This window comes from Ornithodoros turicata, chromosome 1 (assembly GCF_037126465.1).
Source record: "Ornithodoros turicata isolate Travis chromosome 1, ASM3712646v1, whole genome shotgun sequence".
Lineage (NCBI taxonomy): Eukaryota > Metazoa > Arthropoda > Arachnida > Ixodida > Argasidae > Ornithodoros > Ornithodoros turicata.
In genome coordinates, this window is record NC_088201.1 from 198,146,309 (window position 1) to 198,161,285 (window position 14,977).

At 42.2% G+C, this 14,977-nt stretch overlaps 1 protein-coding gene across 9 annotated transcripts in view; it reads right to left on the reverse strand.

The window, feature by feature from the left end:
- Positions 1-14,977, reverse strand: part of LOC135378930 (caspase-7-like) — a 271,342-nt gene that overhangs the window by 90,077 nt on the left and 166,288 nt on the right. For all 9 annotated transcript variants that reach the window (XM_064612108.1, XM_064612111.1, XM_064612110.1 and 6 more), the window contains one exon: positions 502-613. In XM_064612108.1, coding sequence (XP_064468178.1) covers positions 502-613 — 112 coding nt within the window. The remainder of the gene's footprint in view (positions 1-501; positions 614-14,977) is intronic.

The window sequence follows — 14,977 nt, forward strand, 5'->3', positions numbered from 1 at the left end:
AAAAAGAGAGGATATTAGGATATGACAAAATGCGGCCATGCAACAAAACTTGAAAGACGGATATTACACCAAGACAAAAAGTGCTTAAAGTTATTAGTGACATTATTCGGCAGTATGGAGCTGGAGGGATATGTGAGAGAGCGGCTGTGTCAATGTGACATAGAAACAACGAAGGGAGGGGGTGAAGGAAAACTGTGCAAGTGAGGTGCTTCTAAGATAGCCTTTTAAGGTCTTGATTATGTCATAAGATGTGTGGTTGCATATTTTAGAATAAGATAAGACCTATGGATGTGTCTCTCAGTATTTGAAGGTGAAACTAGCGTGAGCGTTAAAGTTTTCCACAGGAGGCTCGAAACACGTAGTACGGCTACAGGGTAGCTAGAATGTGCGGAAACGGAAATGCTCGCTGTGTAAAGTGCTTATTTTAAAGGAAGTTTTCTCTACTCCTTTCGCTCGCCCTTCTATTCACTTTCCATCAGCACTTTAGAAGATAAGAAATACCTGCCGAGGTGCTCTCGAATGTAAAGAAATCAGCACGTGAAGGCACACTTGTAGTCTTGCTCGGACCGTCAGCAAAGTAATGTTCGCCTCCCTGTTTCCAGCCACGTAACGTCTGGAAAGTAAGGTAATACTTAGGTAAATGAAATCCAACCAATGAGGCATTAGCGCTGTCATAATTCTTCTCTTTCATTTTTATATGGATATGAACAGCGTTGTCTACAATCGCACACTCAGAAACATTTGGGTGTAGGGGTAAGTCGCGTGTCTATAAATAAATAAAAGGGAACCTAGTTGGGCCGAATGTACAAATGAGCCTCTAGTATGGCGATTGACATGGTACGCAGGACTCAACCAACAGCAGAGGCAATAGATTTATCGGTTGTCATATTTTGCTTTGGATGAATTGTATTCCAATAGATCTGATTTTTCCATCACCTCCCATTTCGGCAACGGCTTATTTTACCATACAGTCAACGCGATGCGAGCAAAACTAAATCCACTGAGGTTGTGTTATTTAATCCCTTACGCTGAATGTGTACGGGCTGAAATACCTTGTGGTATTGTAAGGAGCATGTTAGTTTGTAGCCGTCGTTTTCTCGACCTCCTCGAGAGTAGTACAGAATAGTAGAGCTCTCTCGAGCTAAAGTTGCTGTTGTTGTTATTTTCTCGGTGTATCGATATGCACGCATAACTTCTTCGTCTTAATAGAGCAGTGAGGTGACATGGCTCGAAACCTGTTTCATTTGCTTACCATGCAGGGAGGGGGGGGGGATACACGCTTATTTCGGAAAGGTCAGCCTGACCGAAGGTCGGCTTGCCATTCCTCAATCAAAATATATCACAAAGATGAAGTAAAAACGAATATAAGATGATGAGGACGGCGTGATGTATAGATGGCATGAAAGGTCAACTCATAATTTGTTCATGAGGTCTGTCGTGTGGAGAAAGTCGAGGAAAGCTCGAGTGACGCACCACTGACGGGAGTGTCGCACAGGGCCAAGTAATACAGGAAGCTCTATCTGTGTGTGTCCTAGAGCAGTCAGGCGTCCTTTGAGGCTGTCGCGTGCAGTGTGGCAGTGTGGTAACGTCTGCAGTGCAGTAGTAGATGCGCTGTGTCTGCTTCCACCCTGCACGTTGCGCATGCTGAGGAGTTCAGTTGGCCCATCTTGTATAGCAGTGATGGTGTTCGGGCTACGTTTAACCGTAAACGGTGTACGAGAGTTTCTTCCCTTCGGGTGAGCCGCAGAGTGGTCGTGTATTCCATCTTCGGGTCGATGGAGTGGAACGTGTTTTCAGGCACAGCATTTTCTATGAAGTATAGTGTATTGCGGGCGCAGAGCCGCCTCACCTGAATTCTGCTGGCGGACGACGACATCGGTACTGACGCAATTAGCTCACCTTCCTCATGAGCGTGGTGGGCAGCGTCATCAGCATATGTGTTCCCGTGCATGCCAATATGGCCTGGCACCCACTGGAACCAGACACTGTGGCCTGAGGCGAGTAATTCGTTCTAGCGCTTTGACGATCCTTGTGCAGATGTTGTTAATCTTATTAGCAGAGTATGAGACTATCATCTGTAATGCTGACCTGCTGTCAGTGAGAATCGTCCAATTGTCCGCTGATGAACGCGATATGTATGACAATGCTGCGTAGATGGCGTAGAGCTCTGCCTCTGTGGATGATGTTTCATGAGGAAGCTTAAGTCCTTGCTGGATGTAACAACTCGGCGCGTAGAATGCGGCCGTTGAACTGCCTGGTACCACAGATCCGTCAGTGTACACTTCCCTTCGTTGGTGGTGTGCAGTGTCTAAATGTTCCAGCGCAAGTTGGCGCGCGATGATAGGGGGCACGTTACTCTTCTTTCCTAGGCCAGGGATGTCCGTGTGGACTGTTGGGGTACAAAGGGCCCACATAGGTGGTGCATATGAGAAGTGTGCAGTGGACGATGGTACGCAGCTTTTTAGACGGGAGACTGCAGCTCCGAACGCAGACGAGGGGCAGTTCGACTCGAAAGACTGGAGGTAATGTTATTGGTGTCGGGTGAGAAATCGCGTGTAGGTACAGAGTGTCCCTCTGTCTCGCAGGACACGCGCCGGTGGTTCCTTTACCATGCAGGACCCACCATGCAATGTATGCAAATGTTTCATAACTGCACGATCGAAGCCGGGCTTCCGCCGCAACGTTGACCTGACCTCTAGATACATTTCTAATAGATTAAATTGTAATAAACCAGCCCTTTTTGCTTCCCGTACCTTGGTTGTTTCCCCTTCCTTCCTTTATAACTGTATTTACTTCGTGGCCTTCTGAACTTTTATCTGGTGTGTGTGTGTGTGTGTGTGTGCATTGAAAACTTAGTGCAGATAGGCGCCGAAAAAGATATAGACTATACAAGTGCAAGCAGCGAAGAGACTTTGGAAGCGCTATATAGATGAAAAAGAATTACTACTTTTATTACCTTAAATTATCTGGGAGGTACTAGAAATAGATGTACAGTACAGTTATGGGTCGACGTGACGGCAATCAGCGATGCCCTCAGCAAGACTAAACTTGAAAATAGGTGAAAAGTGTTTATATACAAGGGGAAGGGGGAGGAGAGACGTGAACAGTAGATGTATAGTGGCTTTGGTGATGTTCCAGGAGCATCGTTTCTGGTCGTCCATGGAACACTTGCAGGGGCGTTGGCGGTCTTTCAGGGGTGTAACCTATTTGAAACCGTTAAATATAAACGCTCAAGAATAATCGTGTAAGTATCCACCGTTAAAAATAAAACGCCCAGAATATACGCTTAAGAATCCACCATTAAAAATAAACCGCGTAACTATCCACTTTTAACAATACATTCTCAAAAACCTACGGTTAACAATATATCGTTAAAAATGAACTGTTCAGAATCCACCCGATTTGATTGGTCGCTGCAGTCAAGTGGTATAGCAGCAAACGGGGGTGTCGTTGTCCGCTCTGAAAAATAGTTCTCAACTTCCATTTGTCGTGGCTTGGCCGAACCCGGATGATCCTTGTGACAGCGCCACACCCGCGGCAGAAAATAGTCCCAAATGTCTTGTGAGTTTTGTGTAGACTGATCAGAGGTGCCACTTTAGCTGCATAAATCATCATTGAAGGAAGGAGCAAGGAAGGCATCGCTGTGCCCGATCGGATTCGGATAGCGTGTGATATTGTGTACCTGTGCTGCCGCGTAAACCCGAAGTGTGTAACAGCGCCTCGGAAAATGCCGATGTTACGTGGAGTTTCATGTTATGCTGCCTGCGCTGGTGACGGTTGAGGAGAGAATTGGATTACCTCACCGCGATCTTTATTTTGAATCATTATTTTCAAGAAGCAAGAGACACATGCCGTTCACTTGTTTAGTCGCATGATCGGATTTGTGCAGAGTTTGATGCAGTGTGGTGTCAGTTGTGAGCACCGTAGTCACAGTGAATTCGTAACGGGATAACTGAGTTTTATTTGGTAGGTTACATACTAGATATAGGATAAAATTAAACTCTCCGTGCGGCCACGCGTCCGCTTTCGTTCGTGTCTCGTGGTTCTCTCTCTCTCTCTCTCGGGTGTCGGCTGGTGAGCCTCCGTTGTCATATGATACCTGTATTTAGAGAAGCAGCGATGCCTGGCGATAGATTCTTACTTCGCTAACAGCTTGGTCTGCTTAGTTACACAAACTGTAGACATTCTGACACGCAAACACAATGGCATGGAATTAATGATAATAAGCCATTCCCTGCTCAGAGTGCAGGTGGTCCCCAACATCTGTTTGTTTTCTTTTTGAGCACTCCCAAGCCTAAGGCATTTTACACTTTGCACAAGCTTTCAAAACGCATGGTAGTCGAGTGCCAAAACGTGAGCGCCTGCAACAAGTTGCTATGTTAAAACATTAAACGTAGGTGGTCCATTTGTTGTTGGGAAAAAGCAGATGCAATGCAAGGGACTGAGCACTCTGGTGCAGTTTTAATCGCAAGTGTTTCTGCACTATGTCTGCATTACATCAGGTGACGCGATCGATTTGTTCTATGAAACATCTCACTTGTTTTGTGCTCAACAGTATGGCATGTAGTAAAATTTGCTGAAGAAGCGAGAAATTGAGAATTACACTGCCACATGCATGTGCACAGTAGAAGGACAGCAAAAATATAAAAAATGAACATGGAAAAATGCAAAGGTTTAACCATACACACAGGCAAAACATGTATAAAGTTTAATAGCAGTAGAAATAGCAGACAGGAGCAGTGAAGGGAGAGACACGTTTACTACAAAATACTCAAGAAATTTAAAGTGCACCTATGTGGGATGCAAGGTAATAGAATCAATGTGTTGAACTGATTAATTGTTGCACGAAGCAGACACTTCTTCATGATAATACGTATATTACCTTCAAAGTGTTAAATCTGGTATTCTATAGAATGCCCCACCCCAGCCATTTTATAAACTATTCGAAATCATCCAGCAAAGTGTGAAATGAAATTCATTTCATGCAGTGTCTAGACATTCTATAGAATATGTACAGAACGTGTACGCTGTGGCAGGCAAAGTGTGAAAATGTTTTGTTTTCATCATGCAAAATATAAACAAAACTACCTAAGTCAGTAACGACAGATGAACAGTGTACTTGTACCCACTCTGGCCCTGTGTTGATGCAAAAGGATACTCAAAACTGACCAAGTCACGACGAATGAACAGTCTACTCTGGTCGCATGTTTTTGCAAACAATACACACCAAAAATAACAAAAATTAGAGATTTCATTTAGAGATTTCATTCGTCAACAAGTGTTCACCATCGAGAAGAAACATTTTTCATACTTTGCCCGATGCGGCTTTCAAAATGTACAGAATGCCTAGGCAGAGTGCGAAAGACGTTTGCCAGGAAGCAGACTTCATACTTTGCGAAAAAGATCTTGGTATTCAACCGAATACTTTGCCGGTAACATATGCTCCAGTGAGACCGACAACTGCAATCTGAAGAGCACAATCTTTGTGGCTACTCAGAAACATTCATAGTGTTACAAAAGGGCATATACATAATCAGGTTTCAAACAAAGTGGTACTTGCCAATGTCATTGTAAGCGATTACTTAGTCAGACTGACATATGTAGTCTACGCCGCCTTCTACATTCTCTTCATTCACAGGTGATGGCTTTGCTGATTTTGAGCAGGTAGTGGCAGTGGTTGCCACTCGATGTTTCATGAGCAGGGCATCATCATTTAATACGCTCAGGAGCAATTACTTCGCAAGATGAAAGTTACATGTTATAGTAATGCTAGCGCAAGTTTAAAGGACTGAAGTTATGCTTGCTATTTGCTATGAAAGCAGGGTGCACGTTTTTCACTTACCGTTAAAATATATGCAAAGTGTCAGATAATGGTACAGTGCCTGTTCTCAACTTCTCAGGAAGGAAGTAATGATACCATACGTGGTAGGAGGAGAACGCCTGATTTACTTGTGCACATTGCCCATTCTCCGCACTAGAGTGCCTACCATAAGCCATCCCAAAAACCTGTCATGAGCATTGCAATCCCCTGCCTCAGTCCACCATAAAAAAAATTAAATATAAGGAACCAATGTAGTGCAGTAGACATAATGTGGATCATTCCAATGGAGGCAAGTTCATGTTATTGAGCTCGTTCATGGACCGCACTGGTTAGAAATAACAGGTTTGAACCACTATAGTTGCCTTTCGGAGCCGAATCCTTATGATCAAACTGGAACATACCTAACACTTTTTTCTTGCTCCTACCGATCCCCACGAAATTGAGCAGCTAATTAACGGACTCAAAAAACACGTTCGGTCCACTACGATCGTATCTCAACTGAATTTGTCAGGCGGTTCCTTTAGCCTCCTCTCACAACCCATGGCCACCTTGTCAACAGAATGTTTGAGGCTAGGGTGTAGCCCTAAGAGTTAAAAATAGCAAGAGTCATACCTATATGCATGAAGGTGCTAAACAAGGAACTCAAAACTACAGACCTATAGCTATTCTTCTTGTCCTAAGCAAGATTGTGGAAATGCTAATCTTAAAGCGCTTGTAGCATTTCTTTGATTGTCACAATTTATTGACAGCTTTTCAGTTTTTTTTTTTCTGTGACGTAAAGTCAAGAGAGTTGGCCTTTGTGAATGCAACAGAAGACATAACACAAAACATTGATCAGAAGCTGCTGACTATGGGAATATTCATTGACTTAAAAAAGCATTTCATCTGTTTGATCACAGCATACTACAGAAGGAAGCTCCCCAGGTATGTTGTATGTGGCGTCCCCCAGAGCTACCTTAACAGCAGATATCAGTATGTACAGATCTGTGAAGCATAGTCATGCATGTTGCCAATAAACAGTGGCATTCCACAGGGGTCAGTTTTCGTCCCATTTCTCTGCGTAGTATAACAACAACTTTATTTTCGGCCTTGGAGAGTGGGGAGTTTCATCGCAACAGGCGATACTCTACCCCAGTGCTTGGTTGAATGGGGGGAATAAAATAACGAGCCCCTTTACAAGTATATGTAGACGACGTACTGGACTATTTACGAGTTACATGTATATTATATGCGACAATCATGGCATATATAGATAATCATGGCACAAACATCCTAGTCGAGGCTAATGATACACGCTCAAATTTTTCCAAAGCTAACGCAGTTCTTCTGAGATATTCGACATGGTTATCTCCAAACAGAAATATTCAAAATGCCTAGTATATCTAGCTACATCATATTTCATCCTTAACAGGAAGCAATCGCAAATACTCACTATAAACTGCATCTTGGGGACGATGAGATAAATAGATTCTCGTCTGCAAAGTTTCTGGGTGTTTTACTGCTTGAGCACCTTGATGGAAGCCACATATTCTGGATGTTTAGACCATGATTGTTCCCGGACTTCTTGCACTTGCAAAAGTCGAATTTATTTTACCTACCAGAGTCCTTCTTCTGATATATTAGCCATTGATCCAGAGCCACATAAATTATGCATTTACTGACTCACATACGCATCCCATTTGAACAGATGATATATTACGCAAAAAAGTGCACTTAGGATTGTGCTATCGTTACATCCTCACGATTCTGTTAGTCTCACCTTTCCTTTTTGTATGTAAGTAGTGTATTTGACCTACTAAAGGTAAAACTTGCCAGCCTTGTTTATAAATTCATAAGCAGGATCTGCAATTCATCAATGATCTCCTTACAACTTTATTCATCACCATACTCACTGCGCAGTGATAACCTTACTCTGAAGCTTCCAATTTCCAGCTGTTTCTGAAGCTTCCAATTTCCAGAACCAATTTTGGGCAGTTTACTGTTACATTTTTTGGTGTCAAGGTCTGGAACATTTTGCATTTGGTTGCACATCAGACTTCGTCCATTCGTAAATTTAAACAGGAAGTTTATGTGTTCTTTTCTACTGCTAACGGCAATAAATAATTTATGACATTGTCAAATTCTGTTTCCTGTTTGTAAGTGTGCTTGTTGTTACTTTTTGTGTGTTGTTAATTTTTGGCATCAGATTTATGTTTGTAGTTTCAAAGTGTGTTTGTTGCTGCTCTGCAGTATCCTCACAAGACAGTGACACTATTTTATTATTATTATTATTATTTATATTATTTTTGTGTCTAGGACTGTGTTGCATGTTTACCCTACAATCCCATTTCTTGCATGTTTTCTTTTGTTTTGTATTGCTAATAAAGGAAGAGATAAAGAAAGGAAGAACATGTAACAGTGTTCAGAAACAACAGTCCCACTTGAATCGAATCCTGTAGTGTCCGTAAAACCAAACCTCTCACACGAGAATTGGCCGCAGCAGACCATAATTAGAGACGACACAGACACGTAAGCCTCACACGCCCAGAAATTTAATTCCTTTCTGTGATTTTAATTACTAATCCAGCATTTATCTTAATTTTTGTGAACACACTAATTTTGCATAATGGAAAACACCTAGACTAGGGAAGACAACATGAAGCACGAAACACAACACGAAGTCGTGTTGTTCGTGTTGTGTCTGTCCCTTCGTGTTCCCTATAGAGTCTCGGGGTTTTACATCATGCATCATCTTCACCAGCTTGCTTGCTTCCTAGCCATGTTTTCATTGAAACTAATTTTGCCTAGGTAAAACTTCCAGTAGTATTTGGCACATTATGGCCTTAGTAACTAGTGCACCACTAAAATCCAAATCAAATCAAATCAAATGTGAATGTGACACCTGCTGCATTTATGTTTGTTACTATGACATACGAACTGCCCTGCTTGAGCACTTCAAGCTATTGGATAGTAATTTCAAAAAGCGGTTCATCTTGTGAACTAATAAAGCTTTCTTATGCCATTCTCAAATTCAAACAACTCAGGGGAAAGAGGTGCCGAGACCAAGAATTGAACAGATCAGAAGAACCAGGTTCGATTCCTGGCGTCACCACCTCTTTTCCCTGAGGTGTTTGAATTTGCGAATGGCATCAGAAGTCCTTATTAGTTCACAAGGAGAACTGCTTTTTGAAATTACTTGCTTTTTGGAATTACTTTTTGAAATTAAATAGCTTGAAGTGTTGAAACAGGGTAGTTGGTATGTTACAGTAACAAATGGAAACACGTCAAGTGACACATCCACATGAAATGAAGAAGGAACAGACACTCTAAAATACCAGCTTTGTTAAGGTGTCATCAGTAACTCACAGACAGGAATTTGCGAGGACAAAAACGTTTATTCTTGCTGAACACATACGAACAAGAGGTCCTCCTTCTTCAACTCTATAGAAGGGATGAGCCCACAGTTCTTCCTTTCATGTGTGTCACCGGCTGCATTTACATTTGTTACTATCAGATAGCCTTCCCAGTTTTCTTTCTTTCATTTTGAAGCACTACCCCCAATATTGAATAGGTGCTCTACACATGCAAACGAATGCTCTTCAGAAATGACTGACTTCACCGTCGCTTTGCTATTCATTGTTGCTTAGTGTCCTCGTACAGAGGCGGACCCAGGATTTTTCGGGGGGGGGGGGGGGTCCTGCCTTGCACAGCATGCTATTGCACAACCAAGGTCAATTGAAACTCTATGTAACAACAGAAATTGAGGGTGGGGTCAGGACATCCCCCCCCCTCCGTAAATCCACCCGTCCTCATAAATGGTTGTTAAGGAATTTTTGAATGAAAATGATATGATAACAGAAGCTATCAAATCCAAGCTTAGCAATGTGCCGAAGTACTAAAACTCCCTATTAACATTTTACGTGCCCTCTCTCACTCCTCATTCGGCACGGGCCTTATGTCCTGCCTTTTCGGGGTCTTAATGCTTTACTCAAACAAGCTCACAAACTAACCTTCTCAAGAGAGACGTGGAAGTCCTGGGTTAGAGAAAAACTTGCTCCAGGAAAAAGGCTCCCGAAAAGAATGGCACCAAAGACAATGTCCCAGATGGCATGGGAGGAAAAAATTGTCCCGTGTAAACTGATGGTGCTTCCAGGTTGCTTTATAGTAGCCTCATTTTATAGTAGACGTCATACTTTAACGAGTTATGTTTTAAGGGGGGAAGGCACATTTTAGTGTAAAGTTCCGGTTTCAATATATGGGAGGGCTTGTGGGCTAAAAGCTGGTGTAAGTTGGCAATGCATGCCATTTGAAGTTGGGTCACTCTCTATTATCCAGGAAGATCTCCAAGTATTCTGCGTTTCCAACTGCTTTCCTCGGAAACCTGAACCACGGTTTTGTGAGATTTTGTGAGAAACATACAGAAGGCTGGTTTTGAGGCAGAAGTACTGCCTCCAACACTGTCCTACATTTTGCCAATCACCCCAGTGGTCACCATGACAGACACTAGACAAGCACACGGTTGGGGCATCCCTTCTCCCACTAGACCGTTGTTTCCGTCTTATCGTTTCTGTAACATGTGCAACTATTTGCTAGTCATCAAAAGTGTACATAATATCTAAACTTGAAGAAGCCTGAGCTTGGGCACTAGGAAGAATAGTAGACACTCACACGGGGCTCTTGAGCTCCCAGTTTGTGTGTATCGCTCTTACTAGTGCCCAATCTCAGGCTTCTCTGAGTATGGAATTTATCCACCAGCTTACCTGCACTTATAATTAACATTATCTAAAAAATATATATATGTATACTACAACCATTAGTTATACTTTCCTTGGATTCATGCGCACCATGTGCACATTAGCCAAAATGATGACTGTCCATCTTATGTTCTCACATCACACCAAATTATAATATCATCATGTATGTAAACTCATACTTCTTCACACCAAATTTCATGAAGTTGTCAGCCAGAACTCCTGAACTGATCATGGCTGGGAAAGACAGCACGAACAACAGGGTTTCACACTGGGTGTTTGTCGGATGATCGATAGAAGAGACAAAGCGCTGACAAGGTGCTGCATGATCAGGGAGGAGAACCAGAGGCAGGGATGGAAGAGACGACACAACAAATTCTCAAACACAGCAAAAAACGGAGGTTTCAGGATATATAGGGCACAGTTGCATTGAAGTTTTTTGCTGTGTTTGAGAATTTGTTGTGTCGTCTCTTCATCCCTGTCTCGGGATCCCCTCCTCGGTGTTTATCAGAAACTGGAAGGAATGCAGAAAAGAGGACACACATACACAGCTTGTATGCTGCTCATTTTCCAGATGAAGAGAAGGTATTATATGCTTACTAAGTTATTGGACCTTCACTTCCAAAAGACATGAACCTAGCACGCGCCATGCCTGTTGCGAGTTTAATTGGTGAACCAGTTCTTGTGTCTCATTCTAAGTTTCAAGTTTATTTTTATAAAGTGCCCATTAACAACCTATAAGGGTCTACCTAATGGTGCACAATGACCTAAAACAAAATAATGAACATTAGAAACATCATATAACAAACGGCTAAACAATAGGTTTTACAGCACTATATAAAATAAGCTACAGGGCATAAAAATGCTGACACCGTGCTCATGATAAAAGTGATTGAAATTAGTCATTAGGCAGGTTAATGGACTATAGTCACTGTGTGTAGCGGTGTAAAAAATTGGGGAATGACATAACACCTTTGACGGCACATTAAAAGAAAGATACGATAGCCGATAGGTACAATCAAGGAGGGAATGAACTATGTACTCTGTGCAGGAACAAAAGGTCATGAATAGCTCAACGAGATAATAATGTTGGCGAACCTAATTTTCGTAGCAGGTGATGGCACTGGTAATAAATAGAAACGCCATTTTGTCTATCATAGAACAACCTGATGAAAAGCTACTGCACTTTTTCGATCGCTTGTTGTCTTGTCAAGTCTAAAGAATTACATGCGGTACAAGCAAATTCTAGATGTGGCACAACCAAAGTGATGTTAATAATAATAATTGGGTGTTTACGTCGCGAGACAACTGAGATCATGAGCGACGCCACAGCGGTCGGTCTGTGGATTGCTTTTGCCCACCTGAGGGTTCTTTAACGTGCGATGAAAGCTCATCACACGGCACCCCGTATTTAACGTCCCTCGCGGAAGACGGCGTGTCTAAGCAACTTGTACCCTGCCACCAAGTTGCTGGCGTCCTCGGCCGGGTTCGAACCCGCGATCTCGGGATCAGAAGGCGAACACGCTACCGACTGAGCCACCGAGGCCGGTCCAAAGTGATGTACAGACGTAAGAAGCAAGAAGGACTCGAGAATAATTTAGAAATGCGAGCAATAAGACCAAAGTTTCTCATCGCTGCAGATGTTACTTTGTTGGCACCGTGAACAAAAGATAAAAAGTGTTCAAGATAAACGCTGAGATCACAAGTAACACCGACATGCACAAATGTTAAAGTCGAAAGATAGTACTTGTGGGTAATCCAATTAATTTTCCTTGTGACATTCCCACCAGCAATGGGGTAGACTATCGCCTGTGGCGATGAACCTCCCCACTCTCCAAAGCCAAAATAAAGCTGTTGTTGTTGTCCTTGTGAATGAAATCCTGAGTGTCATACCATCATTAAGCATGAGTAAGTCATTATAGCACCCCCCAATAAGAGAAGTAATATCATCCTGGAGCAATATACAATCTTTAATTAGCATGTAATTTCTCTCAACAGCTTCAGGTCATCTGCTTATTGAAGAACATTTTAATTTTTCACACAAGTTGGAAGATAATCCACAAAGATGTTAAAAGGTAGGGGACCTAGGTAAGACCCCTGTGGTACACCTGCGGATACATTATAAGAGCATGAATAACCGTTGACACGAACAACATTCAATCTGTCAGAGAAAGAGGCAAACTATGAGCAAAGTGGATTACTAATGCCATAGTGTGATAATGTACATAATAACAATGGGTGACAAACCGAATTGAAGCCCTCCAAAAAATCAAAAGAAATAGTATCAACTTGTAAGCCCGATGCTACTCTTTGTCCCATATAATTAAGGAAAGTGACCAAGTTTGTTTCTACTGCTCTACCAGAAGTAAAGCCATGCTGGGTAGCTGACAGCAAAGATTTAAAAACGACGAAAGGTGGATGAATGTTTTCGAAGAACTTCGAGAAACGAAAATAGCGATATCAGCCGATAGTGTGCCGAAGAATTGGTGCGACCCAGATTCATGTACCGGAATAATAGATTTTTTCCATAACGATGGGAACACACATTGTCTAAGAGACCTATCAAATATAGTTGCTAGTATGGGAGGAAACACTGAAGCACGACCTTTCAGAATGAAGCTGGGTATCTTGCTGAAGCCACAACTTATGTTACCTTTCAGGTCTTTCATAGCAAAATAAACATCTGACTCAGTTGTGTAAATGTGTGACAGTGTAAAAGAAGTTGTAGGAATGCTGGGTGCACACTTTGCACGATTGCAAGGGGAGTTTTGCTTTGATCAAACCATATTTAAGCAAACTGCTTAGCAAATGCATTGGCAACTTCAATGGAGTGAGTCACAGGGGCGTTGCCTTCTAACACACATACAACAGGTATCAAGCGATATTTTGATTTAAACATATCTCCGGAACATTTTAGGATTTCTATTAAGCGAACCCTCTACAGAAATCATCCCGTCTATATAAGCTTTTTGTTTGACGACGACCAACTGAAAACTTATTGTGCCAGTAGGAAGTGCCCATAGTGACATATCTGTGGTGAAACTGAAGCTTTCTGCGCATGAGGCATCTTAGTTTCCGAGAAAACCAGAAAGGGTATCTTCTCAATTTGACTTTGAAATTTGACTACATTTTGAAATAAATCTGTCGATGCCATCAGGAACTAAGCTGGTAAGATTAGCTGTGGCAATATTAATCTCATCAGCATTTGTTACTGGAAACCAGTCAGCGTTGGCATAAAATCTGCACAGCTGTAAGTAGTCGCCCCTACTGTACTCATAGCCGTTTCTGACCTCTGGATATCGTCGATTAGCGGTAAGGGGAAGAATAGTGATCAAGGGTGGATGATATTTGTCAGGCTCAACTAATGCGGATGAAGTAGTTATGATGGGAATTGATTTTCTGAGGCTGGAACAGATCGAAAAGAACAAATACATACAAAGCCTCAAGTGGCTAAGAAATTCATGATGAAAGAAGGAAGTCACTGAAAATGGTAGCTAGCTGTAGGACTCAAGCCCACATCTTCTGGATCACCGGTCCAGGGCTCTTATCAATTAAGCTAAGCTAACATACGTCCCCAGCGACTTCGAAAGGTGCGTCATCTGAAGGGACAAACCAACCACTACAACTGGCTAGCTTTTCAGTGACTTCCTTCTTCCATCATTGAAGTGGTTATTATGTATTTCAGATGAAAGTTGCTAATTACCAAATCCAGTATGTTGGAGGAGCAGTTCTTAAATATATTTGACAGGACAAGGCTATGCTAATCGAGAGACTCAAGGAGATAAGAGACCTTGAGCCTTAGTTCGCCAGTTGAGCCTTGGTATTTCGACTCAAACAGACTTGTGATTACTATAGCCGGATTTTTAAGCACGAAAAAAACTTGTTTTTTGGCACCTATAAATGGCGCAAAAAAAACATTTAGGCACCAAAAATGGCATTCTAGACACCATAAACTTATTTATTTTTTTCATCTGTAGCTCTGAAAGTGCAAAAACAAAGTGAATAAATAAGTTGCATCTGCAAGAACACTATGATAAATGAGAGTTGTGGAAATTGATGTTCTGAGGCTGGAACACAGAGAAAGGATAAACACGCCAAAGCACAGTGACTTCCTTGTTTCGCGAGAGTTGTGACTATTTCTCTAACATTTTTGCTGCACGAAACGTAAAGCTTATCCATCCTACTGTGGTCACAAGGCTTCTAGTCATTGCCACCCGTTTAACGACACTTCTCAGAAGGGCTTGTCACGGGCAGCGTACTGGCGCTATGCGAAGTGGGCTTGGAGAATCGAAGGTTTTAGTCTAACGCGCAAATTTCTTAGTCCTAGAATCTATGAAGCTTCACCTTCTACATTTCGTTTTCAGCATTACCACTAGACTCGCACTAGCAGGCAAATATGGGGGATCAAGTCTGCTTACACTAGACA